The 19,409-nt window shown below is 44.5% G+C and overlaps 1 protein-coding gene across 2 annotated transcripts in view; it reads left to right on the top strand.

The window, feature by feature from the left end:
- The window catches only part of MAP3K9 (mitogen-activated protein kinase kinase kinase 9), a 125,728-nt gene extending 112,198 nt beyond the window's left edge, over positions 1 to 13,530 (top strand). Inside the window, exons 7-12 of one of the 2 annotated variants that reach the window (XM_036735483.1) lie at positions 1,530 to 1,652; positions 3,851 to 4,004; positions 5,682 to 5,750; positions 7,278 to 7,390; positions 10,642 to 11,445; positions 12,958 to 13,530. In XM_036735483.1, the coding sequence (XP_036591378.1) occupies positions 1,530 to 1,652; positions 3,851 to 4,004; positions 5,682 to 5,750; positions 7,278 to 7,390; positions 10,642 to 11,445; positions 12,958 to 13,442 (1,748 nt within the window). In that variant the 3' untranslated portion in view covers positions 13,443 to 13,530. The remainder of the gene's footprint in view (positions 1 to 1,529; positions 1,653 to 3,850; positions 4,005 to 5,681; positions 5,751 to 7,277; positions 7,391 to 10,641; positions 11,446 to 12,957) is intronic. The other variant, XM_036735484.1, reaches the window with a different exon arrangement.
- The last annotated feature ends 5,879 nt before the right edge of the window (positions 13,531 to 19,409 follow it).

Here is a 19,409-nt window from a genome sequence, read left to right on the forward strand (position 1 = left end):
TTTGTCTCTGAGGGGTGAGGGTGGTGGTCAGGATATATCTCTCTCCTCTTCTCCCAACCCCATGGTACGTTGCAGTAGAACTATTCATTTAGTTGAAGACATCACACCCAGTAGGAAGCAGGCCTGACAACTGGCAGCAAGAAATAGATCTGAGGAGTGTGAGAAGAGATCCAGCCCTGACCATCAGGGGTTGAGCTACAGAGAGGAACAGGCTCAAGGTGATCAAGTGAATAACTTGCTCAGGGCATCAACAGGAGGACACATTGAGAAGGGAAAGGAAGTTGGGGTCTCATAGTGCCAAAGGGGTGAGTTGCTTTGGCCACGTGTACCCTAAGTATATGCATCACCTCCCTGATGTCATGGTTGTCTTTGAGATTGAAGGACAAACAACAACAGCAGCCTTTCTATTACTCTTAAGTTTGTGCCCCTCTTCCCACGCTGACTCTCTGTGAGAGCCTTTGGAGAGAATTTCTCACTGACTCTATGTGTAGGTGTGGGATAGTACAACCGAGGTTTACAGGACTAATTTTTTTGTAGTTCCTATTCTTACAATCTTAGTAAATGCCTTTACTTTGAGCTAATTGTATCTGTTGGCTGACTAGTAAAGATAAGCGCATTGGTAGGAGCCTCATGAGTTTTAGGGATGTGGACTCACAAGTTATCTTGAACCTAGGGTAGTCACCCTTTAGCATGCGAGTGTATACAAGTAAGGGGGAATTTCCCTGAGGGGATGTTTCATGTCTGGCAAAAACAATAGTGCCTTGCCAAATATATTGCCCTGGAAAGAAAATGAACTCTGAGAAATCAAGTCTCTGAGTTATCACCATAGACGTATGCACCAGGTACACATTTAATAGATATTTCTTGAATTGTCTTGCCTCTTACAGCACATTATTCTTAGAAACCATTGGAAGTTGGACCATTCATCCCAGATCAATATGATTGACACACATGCTCTCTGACCCATGTCCCCCACGTTATTCATTCTCCACACTGTTAGGATTGTACTAAAGGACCTAGGAATCATTCTTGCATGCCATATAAGCTACAGAAACACAGTGGGTTCGCGCCTTCTACTTCTCCTAATAGAGGGTCAAAGCAGAGCTGTTAGATTACGAGGAGGACAGCCTTTTGGATGGTTTTTTTCCCAGAATAAATATGAAACACAATACTCTTTTATATTACAAAGTGCTCAATTTCATATTGCATGTGTATAGTAATTGTTTCTGATGCCAAGAGATGCTTGCCTAAATTAGACATAATGGTGTCCCTAATGAAATCTAATCCCAAAATGAATTTTCCTCTTTCTCACCCTTTTCTCATCTCTCTAGACTCTAGGTCCTAGGGAAATGAGGTAACCAAGCTGACAAGGACATTTCTTAGGTAAAGAGAGAAAAAACGAGCCTTTCAGGAAACCGATGCCTGCCCCTTGGGCCTGCTGGGAAGTTTCAATTCTCTTGTTTGGATTATTTGATTATAGAATAATCTTCCTGATAAATGAGATTTTTGTATGTGTCATCTCTAACTAGATTTCCAGCACAAGTTCACCGTGCAGGCGTCTCCAACCATGGACAAGAGGAAGAGTTTAATCAGTAGCGGTTCTAGCCCTCCTGCAAGTCCCACCATCATTCCCCGACTCAGAGCCATCCAATGTAAGATGGTGTTTACCAACTTAACATGGGGTGGGCTATGATGCTCTTGTGAATTTTCTAGTATACATTTGATTGGGGAGGGGAGAGGAGCTGTCTTCTGACCTGGCTAGTCATTCACTGGTTTAACCATTTGTTACCTCCAAAAATACCTCTAAAATCCACAGATCCTTCTAACACAAATACACCCAATCTTTCTTCTATTATCACCGTCATCATTCCCTCTATTTTTTACTTTTTGGTCAAAAAATGTCAAAGAGAAGTAGAAACCAAAAATATCTTTGAAGTTCATTTATTTGTAGATGGTATAAGAGGCTATCTGATACAAGACTTTTCCCATTATGAACTCTTCTTAGACTGGGAACACATTGAAGTTACATTATCCTTGCTCAGGGAACATTGAGTCCTGTCTCTATCTAGTCTGCCAGTCCTTTTCCCCCATCCATGCTAATCAGAGGGGTAATTTTATTCTGTGTTTAGTTTCTGAGTGAATGTGACAAATATTTCTACATTTCCAACCCCATATAGCACTGATAGGTACTAAGACTGTCCCTCTTGGCTTGTTTTTGTTCCCTCCAGCCTCTGTACCTTTCTTTTCTCTTGGTATTGCCTTGTATCCCCTAGTGCCTCTGGTACACCTTTGATTCAACTCAATAAGCAATATTTTAAGCCCTTGATATGTGCAAGATGCTGTGCTACTCACTGGAGATACCAAGACAAAGATGAAACCATCCCTGCCTTCCAAGAAGTTTACATTCCCCTGAGACAGCTCTGTGTTAGAGCACTATGCCTAGAGTCAGGAAGACTTGAGTTCAAATCTGGCCTTAGACACTAGCTGTGTGACCATGGACAAGTCACTTAATCCTGTTTGTCTCAGTTTCCTGTAATATGAACTGGAGAAGGAAATGGCAAACCCCTCCAGTATTTTTGCTAAGAAAACCCCAACTAAGAAAACTCTAAGAAAACTCACAAAGAGTCAGACAACTGAAAAACGACTGAAATGATCCTACTTATAAGACCTTAGTCATTTAGCCTCTATGTGTATTAGTTTCTTTTTCTGTCAGGTAAAGACGTTAAAGAACCTGATCTATGAGAACCCTTCCTTTTCTAACTTTTATGATCCTGTGATCGATTTTCTATTCTTACCATAAGGCATCAGTGGAGAAATCATGCTTATCAATATGCAAAATAACAGAGGTCTACAATAAGAGGAATGTTGGTAGATCTAGAAGAGAGAAAAAGCCTTTGATTGCTACTCCTTTTAAAAATATTTGAGACAGAATAAAAGGAAAGGAGGTCAGTCTTCTCTGGGAAGGATTAATAAAAATACAGAAACTCCAAAAATATCTCCATTAAAAAAACCTAAGGTTCTTTTCTTCCTAGTGCTTACCTTGTACTAACCTTTGTTCCAGCCTAATTCCTCCCCACCCCCCTACATCCCCCAACCTGTAGAATTAACCCACCAAAGGGTTCAGCAATGGGAGAGGTATTTGATTATATCAAGGCTTCTTAAACTTTTTCTACTTGGGGTCCTTTACCCCGTTTAGGCAGCATTCTGTTGGTGTTGCCTGGCCTGAAGACATGTGCAGTGCAAAGTGGGCATGCTTTGTGCTCAGAACCAAGGCTGCAGTGAAGTTGTATGATTCAGCACAGGCTAGCACTGCCAGAAACACCTCAGATTCATTACGTGTTTAATTTTTAATTAATTTTTGGTTGTTGTGCATTCATTTTACTGTTGCCAGATTTTTCACCGTCGCATATGGGGTCAAGACTCACAGTTTAAGAAGCACTAGATTAGATCATAGAATCACAGATTTAGAACTGAAAAGTACTTTATATATTATCTTGTCCATCTTTACGAGGAAACAGTTCAAATGTAACTTCAGTATGTCACCAGTCTAAGAAGAGTCTATAATGGGAAAAGTTGTAGACCTTGTATTGAATAGCCTCTTAACCCCTTTACAAAGTGGTTAACTCTGAGTGGTTAAAAGATTTGCCTAGTATCATCAGGGTATAACAGAGGCACGATTTTGAACCCAGGGCCCTCCGACTTCAAATCCAGGCTTTTTTCATCATGCCGCTCAAACGTCCAGTCCTCATCTTCCTTCTCTGAATCCTCCAAGTGTGGGATGCAGAAGACAGATATGAAGGGAGCTTTGCTTCCAGTTCTCACCTGATAATCTCTCCTTTGGTTCTCATAGTGACACCTAGTGAAAGCAACAAAACCTGGGGTCGGAATTCAGTCGTCCAGAAGGAGGAAGGTGAGGAAGAAGAGAAGAGGGCCCTGAAGAAGAAAGGACGTACCTGGGGACCAAGCACGCTTGGGCAGAAGGAAATTGTCTCAGGAGATGAAGGGTAAGAGCCAATTACATATGAAAATAACAAAGCTTTCTTAACATTGATAAGGCCCGGACTTAATTACTTCTTCAAGAGAATAAACTCAGTATTATCAGGCTCCATAGGAGAATAACCATGGGTCAGTGAACAATATGATTATGAGATGTTTCCCCAAGTCCTTTCCTTATGTTCTTTATAGTCCCCACTTTAAAAATATCTCCAGAGCTGAAGCTTTCTATTTATTTGATAGGAGACAGATAATCTGCCTTGGGTTTGAGTTCTTGACCCAGGTCAAGAGATCCAATCTCTTTCAAGCTCAACATATCTCATTAAGGGTAGGAGAGAGGCACAGATTACAGAGAGAGGCTTCGTCTTACAGAGGAGAAACCTGAAGCTTAAACAGATGAAATAACTCAACCAGTCACCTTGAGAACCACTTTGAGCTAAAAATAGGTTTCAGGTTCACCTGTATCTATTTCAATCCTCAATTCTCTAATCCAGGAGTTCTTAACCTTCTCTGTCTGTTGGATCCCTTTGACTGTCTGGTGAAGCCCTGCACCTCTTCTCCGAATCATGTTTTTAAATGCATAGAACAAAATACATAGGATTACAAACAAAGCCAATTATACTGAAATACAGTTACCAAGATGTTAAAAAGGCAAGTTTATAGATGCCCCTGAACCCCACTTAAATCTATTTACAAGACTCCCAGGGAGTCTGTAGACCCCATGTTAAGATCCCCAGAAGGCCTGGATCGTCATTCTTCACTGACCGAGACATTTCTTCTCTTCCTGGCCCTTGAATTTCCCCTCTCCAATGCAGTGGACAGAATACTGGGCCATGAGTCAGAAAGACCAAATGTGGTACCAGGCACTCGCCAGCTGCATGACCTTGGGCAAGTCATTTAACCTTAACCTGCCTCAGTTTTCTCAACTGTATAATGGGGGCTACAATAACGCCTACCCCCATGGTTCTTGAGAGCATCCAGTGATAACACTTGTAAAGCTCTTAGCAGAGTGCCTGGCACAAAATAGGTACTTAAGAAAACTAACCCCTCCTTCCTTCCTTCCTTCCTTTCTTCCTCCCTCCCTCCCTCCTTTCTTTCCTTCCTTTCTTCCTCCTTTCCTTCCTTCCTTTCTTCCTCCCTCCCTCCTTCCTTTCTTTCCTTCCTTCCTTTCTTCCTTCCTCCCTCCCTCCTTCCTTCCTTCCTTCTTTCCTTTCTTCCTTTCTTCCTCCCTCCCTCCCTCCCTCCTGCCTTCCTTCCTTCCTTCCTTCCTTCTTTCCTTCCTTCCTTCTTTCCTTCCTTCCTTCCTCCTTCCTTCCTTCCTTCCTTCCTTCCTTCTTTCCTATCTTCCTCCCTCCCTCCTTTCTTTCCTTCCTTTCTTCCTTCCTTCCTTCCCTCCTTCCCTTTGATGCCCAAGTTGGGGCCCTGAATAACAGTTGCCATGTGCTAGACATTCTGCTATGTACCACGACATACTTTTAAAAACTAGGCCTAAGTTCTGACCCAGGAAAACTCCTCTTGGCTTGTGTGGCCAGTAAGGATGAACTGTTGGGTTTTTTTTACAATAAATGACAGTGTAGTATGGGAATAGTCAAGAGCTCCGTGGTACAATATCAGGTGTGGGGTAGGGGAGGGTAACTGATCTGGGTGTAGCCTACATGGTTGTTGCTGATTCTTTCCATTCATTGAAGATCTCCTCAGAAGCGAGAGAGAACTAATGGTTTGTGTGCCCTCTCAGAGTCTCCACATTTTCACTTGGGGTGAGTTGGTGCTTCACCCTTTCTATGCCTCTGTATTGGTATCAGTCATGCACATCCTTTTCCTTATTTTCTGTAGCAGTTCTTAAAAGATTAAGGCTTCAGTCATCTCAGCACTGTGCTTACTTTTTAGTTTATATTTTGGTTTGTTTGTTTATTTGTTTATAGTGCTACAGTGCACCTTGGGAAAGTCAGGAAAATTACCAGACCAGTCTGGATTTGGCCTTGCTTTCTTCAGCCCTTTTTCTTCCATTGGCTGGGTCCCAGCTACCCCTTTAACTTGAGAAATGATACGTGGTTGTCCGTCCCCTAGCATTTTGTGCAGGTTATGATATCATTCTCTGTGGAAACATAGGAGATTCTAGACCATGTTATCAGGCAGTAAGTTTATGTTCAGCCATCTTCACTCCTGGCTTTATTTTTTCATTGTAACAAGTGATAGCTTGAATAATTTTTAGCTGGTCAGAATCTTAATGGAGACCCCACTTAGGGTAGGATTGTAGGGTATATGCAGTAGAAGATAAAGCAGCTTCTCACCTCTTCTTACTGGACTGGAATTCCAGAATGGATCGGAATGGTGGGAATAGTCCTCCCTTTGCCTTTGTCTTACTGATATCTCCACTATAACAGTTGCTTTAGACAAGTTTTATTATCTTTCTCCAAGTAGGGAGAAACAAACAAACAAAAAACCCCAAACCATGTAGTCTAATGGACTGCCTGGAGTTGAAGCCAGATATCCAATTTGCCCCACTCTTGAATGAGAGGGGCCTTGTTGGGCACCTGACCTATTTCCTGGGAGTGTCACTAGTACATCACCACAAGTTAATGACTTTGAAATGGCTTGGAGGAAGGGTTCTGGGAAAACTGGTTAAAAAGAGAACAGTGTCATTTCTGACCTATGTACATGTCCCAAAGTGCACTGGGGCGATGATACAGCTCAAAGTGCCCTTTTTGGGTTTGCTAATTTTTTTTTAAGCTGATTGCTTTGAAAGCTACCTAAGCATGCCATGAACTTGGCTGAAAAATAAGATGCCAGCTGGAGTGAACTAGGGTGGGTGCTCTAACCTCTGCTGAGCTGTTTCCTGCTGGAACTTACATGTGCATGGGGCTTGCCTATAGTTTACATTTCAGTGGAGATGAATTAGTCGGGTTCATTCTTCGTGGATTGGTTTTAGCCACCTTAAAATGGGCCCAAGAAATAAATACTCTGGGGGAGCAAGCATAGCTAGGTTGGCTGTTCCTGCCATTCACCTGCATCCCCTGCCTTAATGTTATGCTGCTGCTCTCAGACTTTTCCACAGCTCATGACTCTTTTGCCTTTTCTTATCCTGTAGCATCTGATTCATTTCACTTTGACAAATAAGCAGGTTCCTGTTGGCCTTCTAGCCCTGGACATTAGGGCCTCCAAAAGTAGCAGAACTGAGTAGTCTGTGTGATCAGATTGAAGGCAGACGGATAGTCTGGAAGGAGCCCAGGGAGGGAAGGGGTAATGACCTGTTGTAATGGTTTTCCTTTGTTTCCTTTGTGCAGCCTGAAATCCCTGGTGGATGGATACAAGCAGTGGTCAAACAGTGCTCCAAATTTGGGAAAAGGCCTGAGGACAAACCCTGCTCTCCCAGGATTTACCAGCCTTGCCGAGATGGGTAAGGACAGCATATAGGTCATGCTTGAGAAGCCGTATGTCCAGCACAAGAGTGCTGGACATGGAATCAGGGTTCAAATTATGTCTCAAGCCATGACTAAGTCTATGACCCTGAGCAAATTACTTTATTTCTCATCCGTAAAATGGGGATAATGATACTTGCAATTTCTACCTCATGGGACTTCCAGGAGGAGAAAGCAAAAAAAAATTTTTTTAAAGTATTACATCTCAAAACATTGTCTTCTACTTAATTCCTCAGGACCCCCTTACTGCCATGAGGCAAACATTGGAACATGAAAGCATTTCACTTAGTGGAAGCGTTTTCAAGTTTCATTCCCTCTTTCCACTATTTTTTTATCTAACTCCCAAATCACAAATTATCTCTTCTCCAATTTATTGTTGCTACTACCTGCTCCACCCCCCCCCCCCCCCCCCCCCCCCCCCCCCCCGCCCAAGTTGAGACCTGCTAACTCTTCAGGGTCGATTCAGTGCAATAGGAGGTAAAACTAACCATCTGACAACGGGCAAATCCCTTCACTTTCCTGGGTCTCCGTTTCCTCATATATAAAATCAAGGAGTGAGATTAAATAATCTCTCAGGGTTTTTTTCAACTTTGTGATCAGCCAATCAGCAAGCATTTATGAAGTGCTTACTCTGAGCCAGATAGCTAATAATTATAAGTTAATATAATAAATACAATTAAAACAAATCAAATGATCCCTTCTCAAACAGATCTTACATTCTAATGAGGATGACAAGGATGTATGTAAGTATACGCAGAATAAATATAAAGAGAATCGGTACAAATAAATACAAAGTTGTTAAATGCAAGGGAATTTTTGAGGGACTGCACTTGCAGTTGGGGGGAGGGGATCACCAAAGGCTTCACGCAGAAGGTGGTGCTTAAGTGGGGTCTTGGTGGAAGAAGAGATTCTCTGATGAGGAGGTGTGCTGGGGGTGCATTTGAGGGATGCACATGCATGCATATTTTAATTATCTTAGGACAATGTAGCTTAATAGCATATCTTTGGCCACTGACTACATAAGATCTCTGGCTTCTTGGGGCCTATTTTGCTGCATCAGTGAGGTTTCAAGAAATGAGAAAACCTTTTCAACTCTTCCATCAGCATAGGAAGCTGGATGATACAGTGGGCAGAGTGCTGGACATGGAGTCAGGAACACCTGAGTTTGAATCCTACCTCAGACACTTGACCCTGGACAAGTCCCTTAACCTCTGTCTGTCTCAGTTTCTTCATTTATCAAATGGGGATGGTAATAGCATCCATCTCCCAGGGTTGTTGGGGAATCAGCGAGATAACATATGCAAAGCATTTATATATAAATGCTAATTATTATTATCAGTATTCTGGAAATATCTTCACGCTAGTCATAGACTAGGTTATCTGCTTACCACCTAGAGTGACCCTTGCCCTACTCTCCTGCAGGAAAGGGTATTTCCAGGCTATCTGGATTATTCTAGTTGGATCGTGTCTGCTTCTAATCAATGGGACTATTTGAAGAAGATCACTTTGGATTAGTATTGTTTGTTGTTCGTTCATTTCAGTCGTGTCCTACTCTTTGTGACCCCGTTTGGGGTTTTTAGAGATACTGGAGTGGTTTGTCATTTCCTTCTCCAGCTCATTTTACAGATGAGGAAACTGAGGCAGACAGGGTGAAATGACTTGCCCAGGGTCACACAGCTAGTAAGTGTTTGAGGCTGGATTTGAACTCAGGTCTTCCTGACTCTCCTCTATTGTGCTACCTAGCTGCTCCTTGGATTAGTATAACAGTATTAATAATGATGGATGTTAGTCATGAGAAGGAACCCCCAAACCTAAAATTGTTTTAGAAAGAAATTTATTTGGTTATTTGGTCATTTGGTAGAGGAGAATGAGCCAGAAAGGAGTCGTGACTCTTGTCCAATCTCAGCAAGGATTACATTATCCAGGGTTCAGACAGGTGTGCCAAAGGACTGTTTTTAGGCATTCAAATTAAGCATAAACATTCAGATTTGGGGAATGCAAAACACAAGCATTGAGTGGAACCTAGACCCAACTGAGGTCTGAGCATTCCCTGCAGACCTCTAGCTTCCCTGATGGATCTCTGAGGTCAGCCTGACCATTATAGTAAGCCACATAAAGTTAGGTTCAAACAATAATAATAAAAGATAAATAAAGTATTTCCCCATATAATTCACATTTACATACTGCTTTAAGGTATGCAGATCTCTTTCCAAACATTACCTATTTGATCCATACAACACCCCTGGTATGTGGGTACTATGATTATACCCATTTTTGATGAAGAAATTGAGGCTCAAAGAGGTTATATGGCCAGGCAAGTATTTGAATTTGGGTCTTCCTGGTTCTATCACTCTATCTATTATCCACATCCCAAGAGCAATCCCTTTCCATAGGAGGGTGCCAAAAAGAGAAAAATTCCATTCACTTCAATTCAATAAACATGTACTAAGCCTACTATGTGCCAGGCACCGTGCTAAATGTTGGGAATACAATAAGAAGAAGAAAGATAGTCCCTGCCCTCAAGGAGCTTATAATCTTATGGAAAAGGGAGAGAGTGCTAGATGTCCTTTCTTTATTGGGCTCTTTGTAGACCTGTGAGTCTACATCCAGTCTGTCCTTGGCTCCTAATTCAGAATCTATTGCCAGACACTGCTGATGGGCTGAGGGACACTGATGGGAAATTCCCAAGGTCCTCCTCCCACCCAAGCAGGAGGAGAAGCCAAAGGTAGAGCCAAAGCGCTCTCCCCCATTCTGCTCCCTGACCCAAGAGATCAAGGTCAAGGGTGTTGGTGGCAAGGTTTCTAACAGAATGCAAAGCATACTTAGAGTTTTACCTTGGAAGGGTCAAATTAATCTGACACCAAATGATTCCCGTCTCTCAGCCTGCTGCGACCTGTTATTTCTTTTTCCTAGCTCAAAAGTCACTAGAGAAGGATGTAAAATGTTGGCTGATCTCCCTTTTAGAAAGATGTAAAAGATGAGGTGCTAAGAGGAATAATAATTTCCCCGTGTCAGTCATTGGAAAATATTAGGGAGAAAGCTCTAGAGGTCCAATACCTATTTTCTCATGTGACCACCGGACTATACTGGTTTTTCTCCCCCCTCATTTCTTTTGAGTATCACTGACTGTTACTCAGCAAAGCCAGGAGAGAGGGAGGGAGTTAAGTTGCCAGCTCAATCAATCTGGTCTTGTTTTTTTGCCTCTCATCCATCACCCTCCACCCCACAGAGGATGAAGAAATCGAAGGCCTGAGGAGTGGGGAGAGCCGAGCAATCCATTCCTCCAACCAGTCTTACCTCTGCATTCCATTCCCACGAAGCGATGAGGTGGATGGCCCATCCATAGATGGAACCCATGAGGAGCCCACCCCAGTTAACTCAGCTACCAGCACCCCACAGTTAACACCTACCAACAGCCTCAAGCGAGGAGGAACCCAGCATCGCCGCTGTGAGGTAGCTCTCCTGGGTTGTGGGGCTGTTCTGGCTGCCACAGGCCTAGGGTTTGACCTGCTGGAGGCAGGAAAGTGCCAGCTGCTACCCCCAGAAGAACCTGAGCTGCCACCCCGAGAGGAGAAGAAGAGGCGTGAGGGCCTTTTCCAGAGGGCTAGCCGCCCCCGCCGGAGTACCAGCCCCCCTTCCCGCAAGCTCTTCAAGAAGGAGGAACCAGTGCTGTTCCTGGGGGACCCCTCAGCTTCTCTGACGCTACTTTCTTTGTCCTCCATCTCTGAGTGCAACTCTACTCGGTCCCTCCTTCGATCAGACAGCGATGAGATTGTGGTGTATGAGATGCCAGTCACTCCAGTTGAGGCGGCTCCCTTGCCCCCTCGCACCAACAACCCACTGGTCAATGTCCAAGTTGAGCGTTTCAAGCGAGACCCCAACCAGTCCTTGACTCCCACCCATGTCACTCTTTCTGCTCCCACACAACCTACTGGTCACAGACGAACTCCTTCTGATGGGGCACTTAAGCCGGTGGCACCCCTGGCCAATGGCAGCCCATCTAGTAATGGGCTGAGTGCCACACCAGGTGCAGGTGAGCCTTACTACCACCACCACCACCACCACCACCACTACCACCACCATCACCATCACTACCATCACTACTGCCACCCATTCCTTCTCTCCCTTTCTCCTCTTTTCTCTAGAATGCCCTGTGAATGAACAAAGTTTCCCTTTTTCCAAGGCAAGCTTCTATTCAATTGTTGAAGAAGGTCTGGAGCTGAGGTCTTAGGGAAATTCATTGATTTGCCCTTGCTCCAATTGGGCAGAGCTTGCCCTATATCTCAAGAGCGTCTCCCAATTTGGGTATCGGGTTGAAGTGAAATTTCCTGGGGCCTAAGAAGAATCAAACATAGGATGCATGTGGAGACTTTAAGTCATCATAGCTTGTATAATATACAGGGCAGAATGTATCCAAGTTTAGCTTCTGGCTCTTGAGGAGTTTGAGGTTAAAAACTCAAATACTCGAATGTATCCAAGTTTAGCTTGCCAGGCTCTTGAGGAGTTTGAAGTTAAAAACTCAAATACTCGAATTTTGGGGAAGTAAAACTTCCTGTAGTGACTGAGGGCTATTTCCTATCATGCACTAGGCTTCTGCATATCGTTATTGTGTTGACTCAGAAGACCTTTTAGTAGCTAGGTCCATACCCATTCATACACATCCTCGCTAACCCCTCATTGACATCTGCTTAATCTGATACTGTGCTTGAACATAAATAGGCATATCTTTGCATACCCATGAGTAGGCCACCACCAGCTTTTGTCTTCCATTCTTCCTCTCTACCTGCTCTTTATGGAGACCCACCTGCTAATACTTGCTGTTCATACTGATGTGTTAAGTATCTGAATCCTGACATTTTTCTTATATAATTATCCTTTCCACATTGGGACTTCCCCCATTGCAGGTTTTGATATAACATGGGTCAGCATAAGAAATTAGATGGGGAAAAAAATTAAAAAAATAAAATGGGAATTTTGGGGGGGAGTTTTGCAGAGGCCACAGACAATATGCAAAGGCTAGCAGATGACACAGAAAAAGTTTAGAAACTCAGAAATGCATACAGTATAGTGTTGTATAATACCAGCATATTTTATCTTTTAATACCATAAATATACCCCAACTTTACAATAAGATACCATAAACACCCCATAAAAGAAAAAGAAAAAATTCAGACTTCGTCTCTGGTATGAAGGGAGGGCCAAAAAATTTTATGTGGATCTTCCGGATCGCAGGGGCACCATGTCCCTAACCCCTGCAGTGTGGAAGGGATAACTGTATATCACCCTACTGCTTTTCCTTCCCATCCCCTGGTGGTCACCTGAAGCACCCTAGTTACGGAGTGAGTAGACAGATGGGCTGAGAATCATGTCATCGACTGGAATTACTTTTGGGTCACTTTTCAACTCTGGTTGACACCCTCCACTCCCAAGATTCATTCTACTCTTTCCTATGCAGTCCTTCACTGTGACTGTTGACCCCCCATTGCATGGTACCCTTGCCTCATGTCCTTCAGCTAATTGTTTTTTTTTCCTTCTCTTTGTCCAGGGATGCTGAAAACTCCGAGCCCCAGCCGAGATCCTGGTGAGGTACCCCGCCTGCCAGACCCCAACCTGGTCTTTCCCCCTACACCAAGGCGGTGGAACACTCATCAGGACTCCACACTGGAAAGACCTAAGACTCTGGAGTTTCTTCCCCGGCCCCGCCCTTCTGCCAACCGGCAGCGGCTGGACCCCTGGTGGTTCGTGTCCCCCAGCCATGCCCGCAGCGCCTCCCCCGCCAACAGCTCGAGCACAGAGACACCCAGCAACCTAGACTCCTGCTTTGCAAGCAGCAGTAGCACTGTGGAAGAGCGGCCAGGGCTTCCTGCTTTGCTCCCACTTCAGGCAGGGCACCCTCCTCCTGCTGAACAGGCCCTTTTGGATCTGGATGCAGAGGGGCAGAGCCAGGACAACACTGTTCCGCTGTGTAGATCTGAACTAAACACACACAGATCCACTACCTATGAGGTTCAGCAAGAGTTTTGGTCTTAGCATGAGAGGAATCTGGGGTGGGGGTAGAGGTCTGGGCAAAAGGGAAGAGAGGACCTGGGAGTACCCGGCTAGGGTACGTCTCCCACCATGTGGCACCCCAAGATCCAGTCCTACTTCTTGCACTGATAATGCACTTTGAAGACAGAAGAGGTGGGGAGAGCAGCTGCTCCAAAGGCCCCAGCCAACAGTGAGCTCTCCTGTTTAGAACCACCACCATTGATGTAGCCTGTCAGCTCTGAGTGTGTGGGGGTGGGGGGAAGGGGGAGGTGTGTGAATGGCCTTCCAGCTCTGCAGTATTCCTCACCCTTGGGCCATGGCATGGCAACCCAGTTGCAGCCAAACCTGTCCACTGTCCTCCAGCACCATAAAGTAGGGCACGCCCAGGGTCTGTCCCAGGAACTCTTGGTCATTCCAGAGTTCTGTGGTTACACATACCAGTGTTGGATACTCTTCTGCTACTCTCTACCCCAACCCTTGTCCTTGAATCCAGTTCAAGGTCATTATGAGACCTAAGGCTAGCTGTGTCTCATGCTGTCAGGAATGCTTGGGGGCAGAGTGATACAGGCATATGACTTGATGGACCTACCATCCCCCGGCCACCATTCTACTTGCCTGATCTATTTATTTGAGCCTAGAGGTGACACTCTGATCCACCTCCATGGGACTTGGGTGTGTGGAAGGGGGAGGTTTGGGGAAATATAGTTGAATTATAGTGGAGAGTCTATGTTCTGGCTTCTTTTGGCAAGACTCAGCAAAGGGTGGAGACTATTGCATCATAAAGGCATTGACCTCCCTGTGGTTGGTGTGGGGCCAAATCGTGTTGGTAGAAAAACACTTAACTAGCCCATGGGTGGGTTCTTGGGAGAATCCTTCGTTGTTGGTGCCACCTTAGGTGCTAGAGACGGAGTCTTGTGTCTGGCCCTTTTCTTGTGTAATGGGGCTTCCTCATGGAGTATATGCAGAGCTGGACTACTTGCTTCTGGCCAATTACATTTGTTAGGTCAGCATTGACAGACTTGAATGCTTTGGGGATGCCATAGCCCCTTGCTATTTCTGGCTGAAGGATCTGGTGAAAGCAGGCAGGCAGGCAGCTCTGTGTATTCTCCATGGGGTAGCCCTATTATACTCCTTTGATTTTTCTCTTATGTCCTTTCCCCTTGTTCTTCACCCTCTTTTCTCCAGGGACCAGTAACTGCAAGCCTTCATGTAGGGTTGGTAAAAATCAAACCCTAAGAGGTTTTCTCATAAATTTTAGCAGGCGTGGCATGCAGTGGTGAAACCTAGGGAATGGGAATCGAGATTCTGGAGTTATTCTCTCAGTTCAAGCAACCACCCTTATAACCTTCGGCAAGTCTCTTCACTCTAGTTGGTCTGTAAAATGAGGTGAAACACCTCCCCAAATGGGACATCATGATAGGTCAATGACAGGATCTATAAAGGCATTGGATGTCCCTAATGGACATAACATAAAATTGGCCAGAGTTTTTCTGTGCCTTCTCTCCTCCATATACTGTGGCCTCTTGACATACTGGGCTTTGGACAATGGGGGAGCAGCAAGGCTCTTTCAAGCACTGCCCAATCTTCCTGTCATGAAGAAAGAAGAAAAAAAACTGTTAGCAGCTCTGACATTTATGAAATTTATTTATTTACTTGAATAATGAACTTCAACTTAAGGTCTCTTCCATTTGTTTCTTCAACCACCCCCTTCCCCTCTCCCAATCTGTTTCTCCATCATGTTATGAACTGAGTGAAATCCATCTGTAACTTTTAACAGTACACTGGGCCTCTGCTGAGACACCCCTGAGCCTGGAGGTGGGGTGGTGTTCACAGTCTCCCTTAAGATTCCTTCCTTTCTGCAGGGATGAACAGAAACTTCTACAAGGGAAGAGCAGAGAGGGAAGCTTCTTCTTGGTCAGGCCCAGAGAGTGCAGACTAGAGAGTGCTGCTTTAGTCCCATAAAGATAGTGAATTTTCACGATGACATTTTACCTCCGGCCCAACGAATCCAGCTCCCTGCTTCTCTTCTGTACCAGGGGCAGGTGACCTCTGCCCTACCTCATTGTCTTCCCCTCATGCCAGCCCGTGGCAAGGCAGTGGAAGGAGTCATTGTTATCCTCACACCTTGGCCTATCATCCCTGGGCTAGGGAGGCTATACAGCTTCTGCTGGGGACATCAGGTCAGAAGCCAGCTGGGAATGACCTTTTAGTTGATATCTCCCCTTTAGCTTCACGCTCTCTGTGGTTCTGAGCAGGAGCTGACCTCAAAGCTGTGGGTCAAACTATTTTCATTGAGAGTAGTTGACCTTCCCTAGCGCTACCTAGGGACCCTAGTCCTTAACACTATGCAATGTGTTAAACCACATGGAATGTGGTGTCAGAAAATATTTATTTCCTAAGGTTCCTGCTCACATCACTGACTCAGATACAGTTCTCATCCATTTCCTTGAGAGGCTAGCCAGCTGCTGGGCATCTGAGTTGCCTTTCATACTACCTTGTAATTCTACTCAAATAGCTTTGAAGGATACTTTTTTAATTGTAGGCATTTTTCACCCCCAAGGCCCTCTTCTCAACTCCCTCTTTTATGTGAGATTCAATTGCAGGCTCTGAAGTGTCCGATGAGAAACGGCTCTGATTTTTAAAAAGTTTTTTCGATTTTCTTGAAAGTGGGATGTGTTTGCTTGTGGAAAGAGAGAGATATTCACATCTGAGTATGCAAGCAAAGAAGAAATGATAAAAGGCATCTGTCATCGAGAGCCTAGACCCTCAGAGGAGTAGGAGGAGATAAAGTTCTAGGCTCTTCTTTATTCTGATGCTTACTTAACTTGTGACCTTGGCTGAATCACTTAGCCCCTTTGAAAAGACATCACCAGCCTTCCTCCTAAAGCATAGGGTGTGGGTGCTCACAAGACAGTATTGATCAAGCACTTTGGGCTCCTTGGCAGGAAGAGATTAATTTTCAGCTGAGAAATGATGCCAGTTCCTGAAAGAAGCTTCCTTTGTTACCGGCTAAGGTACGGAGGGGAGGAAATTTGTACAATGTGTCTTTCATCCCCCTTGGCTCTGAGTTGGTTTGTATCTTCCTCCTTTCTGAGATGTCTAGAAAACTGATTAGAAGGGGCCCTGACGTAGCCAGTGGGAGTCATTGCCAAGCATGAGCTCTTCTGAGGCATTTGACTATCTTCAGCGTGCTTATCCACTTTTAAAAAAAAATTGTCCTTAGCTCATCCCAACCAATAATCAGTGAGGTTGGCAGTCTTACAGAGAAGGAAATGGAGATAGAGGAGAGGTTGTTAGGAATGCAAGAGATAAAAGGTGTCACTTTTGAGGTGTTGGCCTTTTGATTCTGGAAGCCTGGTTTTTTTCTCCTACTTTGAATTCCATCCAGATTTGGCATAAGAAGAAGTCTGTGTAGAGTGGACCTTGTAGCATTTCCCAGATGTACTGCTGAAAGGGACTGAAGAGGTCATCTAACCCAGTGACCTCATTTTACAGATAAGGAAACTGAAGTTTAATGAGGTTTAGATGCACCACAAGGTCATATAAGTAGTAAGTGGCAGAGGCAGGATTTGAACCCAGGTCCTCTGACTCCAAATCCTGTACTCCTCCCTCACAGCACCACCTACCTCCTTAATTCCCTTCCTAGCTTGGGTTAGAGCTTATATCATTCTTATCAGGAAAACTCCCTAACAATTAGAGCTATCCCAAAGTGACAGCTAGATGGGGCAATGGAGAAAGCAAGGGGCCTGGAGGCAGAAAGACCTGAGTTCAAATCTGGCCTCAGAGACTTACTATCTGTGTGACTCTGGGCAAGTCACTTCACCCTGTTTGCCTCGGTTTCCTCATCTGTAAAATGAGCTGGAGAAGGAAATGGCAAACCACTCCAGTATCTTTGCCAAGAAAACCCCAGTGGGGTCACAAAGAGTCAGACACTACTGAAATGGCCGGACAACCGCCAAAGTAGGATGGGCTGCCTATTCAAGGAGTGACTTTTTGATTGCTTTTTGAGTATACTGTAGTAGGGATTCTTTCTCACAAATGGATTGGACTAGATAGCTGGCTGAGGTCCTTTGAACTCTAGAATTCTGTGATTTGTCACAAAGTCCTTTTTCCTTAAAGCTACCATTTCTTAGGGACATAGCTTAATATTCAAAAGGAAGGACTAATCAATCCTTTGTTGAATTTGTTTGACCTCCAAGTTTTAAGCCCAGATCTCTCATAGTAGTGGAGAGAGAAGAGATGACCCGTAGCAGTTGTTCTTTCACTGGGCAACCCTGCATGCTGACCTCCCCCACCCCCCATCCATAAAGTCCATTGTTGCTCTTATCACAGAGAAGAGACCCTGGGGACGGGATTAAAGGTTTATGAACAGATTCAGAGATTTGATATCTTCCTAGCCTGCGTATGTGAGCAGGTCCCATTAAGTATCACGAAGTGAGGTGCCTAGCCAGTTGGGTCCTATCTGAGAATCTTAATCCAGAAAGCCCCTCAAGAGCTCTCTCCTTATAGCGCCTTCCTTGAAAGATTTTGGATGAAAAGGAAACAGATGTCATTATTTCATATTGTGCCAGATCCTCTGGGCTAGGCAGCTTTGTGCTTGTAGGCTGCTGCCTAAGGGGCGCTCACAAATAAGAAAAGTGGGAACAGCCTTATGAAACTCCTGTAATCTAAAGGCAAGTGAACAAGCATTCATTAAGCATCTACCATGTGCCAGGCACTGCAGTAAGTGCTGTGGATATAAAGAAAGGCAAAATGCTCTCAGGGAGCTCCCAGTCTTAGGGGGAGACAACATGCAAACAACTAGGTACAAACACGGTATCTCAGAGGGAAGGCACTAAGTAAGGAGGACTGGGAAAGGCTTCTTGTAGAAGGTGGGACATTAGCTGAGATTGGAAGGAGGCCAGGAGGCAGAGATGGGGCAGGAGAGACCTCCAGGTCCATGGCACTTCTATACAGGAGGAATCTTTGTTCCGGATTTGGGAAGTCATAGTGCTGGTGTGATCAGTCCTGCTCAAACCACATTTGGAAAACTATGATCAGTTCTGGGCACTACATTTTAGGAAGGACATTAAAAAACTGGGGGGCATCTGGAGGTGGGAGATTAGAAAGGCAAAGAGACTCAGTCCCATGCCATAGGAGGATTGGGAGACTCTCTGGATGTTTAGTCTGGAGAAGACTTTGGGGGTGGTGGGAGGGGAGGGGAGGGATGTGATAGCTGGCTTCAAATACGTAAAGAGCTGTCACCTGGACGAGTGATTTAGACTTGACTAGTTTGAGCCTTGAGAGCAGAACTGTAAGGTAAGAGGTAGAAGTTGTAGAGAGGCACCTTTAGGTTTAATGTAAGAAAACCCTTCTAACAATCAGAGCTATATAAAAGTCAGGCTGCCGTGGATGGTGGTGGGTTCCCCCATCACTTTGAGCAAAAGCTGGATGATTTGTTAAGTAGGGATTCTTACATGGTTAGGACTAAGTGGCCTCTGACATCTCTTCCAAGTAAAGATTCATAGGGTCATAAATTTAGAGCTGAAAGGTACCTTAAAGGCCATGAAGTCCAACCCCTAATTTTACAGATGAAGAACTAAGGCCAAGAGACAAATGACCAGCCAGGATCATACTATTAGCAAGTGTCTGAGGCAGAATTTGAAACCAAGTCTTTCCAAGAATGAGTCCAATCTGCTACACCAAGGTCCCCCTCAGTCTTTCTAGAAAGATCACTGTTCTTGGAAGGAGACAACCTTAGAATCTAATCCCCTGCCCCTCACTTACTAACTGTATGACCTTTGCTAAATCACTTAACCTCTCTGATTCTCAATTATCTTATCTGTAAAATAGGAATAAAAATACCTCTTTGAAGTCCCTTCCAGACTGAAGATCTATCATCACGGAGCCCCAAATCCAGCACCAGTAATCTCCCAGATTGCTTAATTCAAGAAATATGTTTTGCATCGTTTTGAGAAAGGACTACGGCAC

Source organism: Trichosurus vulpecula, chromosome 8, assembly GCF_011100635.1.
Source record: "Trichosurus vulpecula isolate mTriVul1 chromosome 8, mTriVul1.pri, whole genome shotgun sequence".
NCBI classification, from domain to species: domain Eukaryota; kingdom Metazoa; phylum Chordata; class Mammalia; order Diprotodontia; family Phalangeridae; genus Trichosurus; species Trichosurus vulpecula.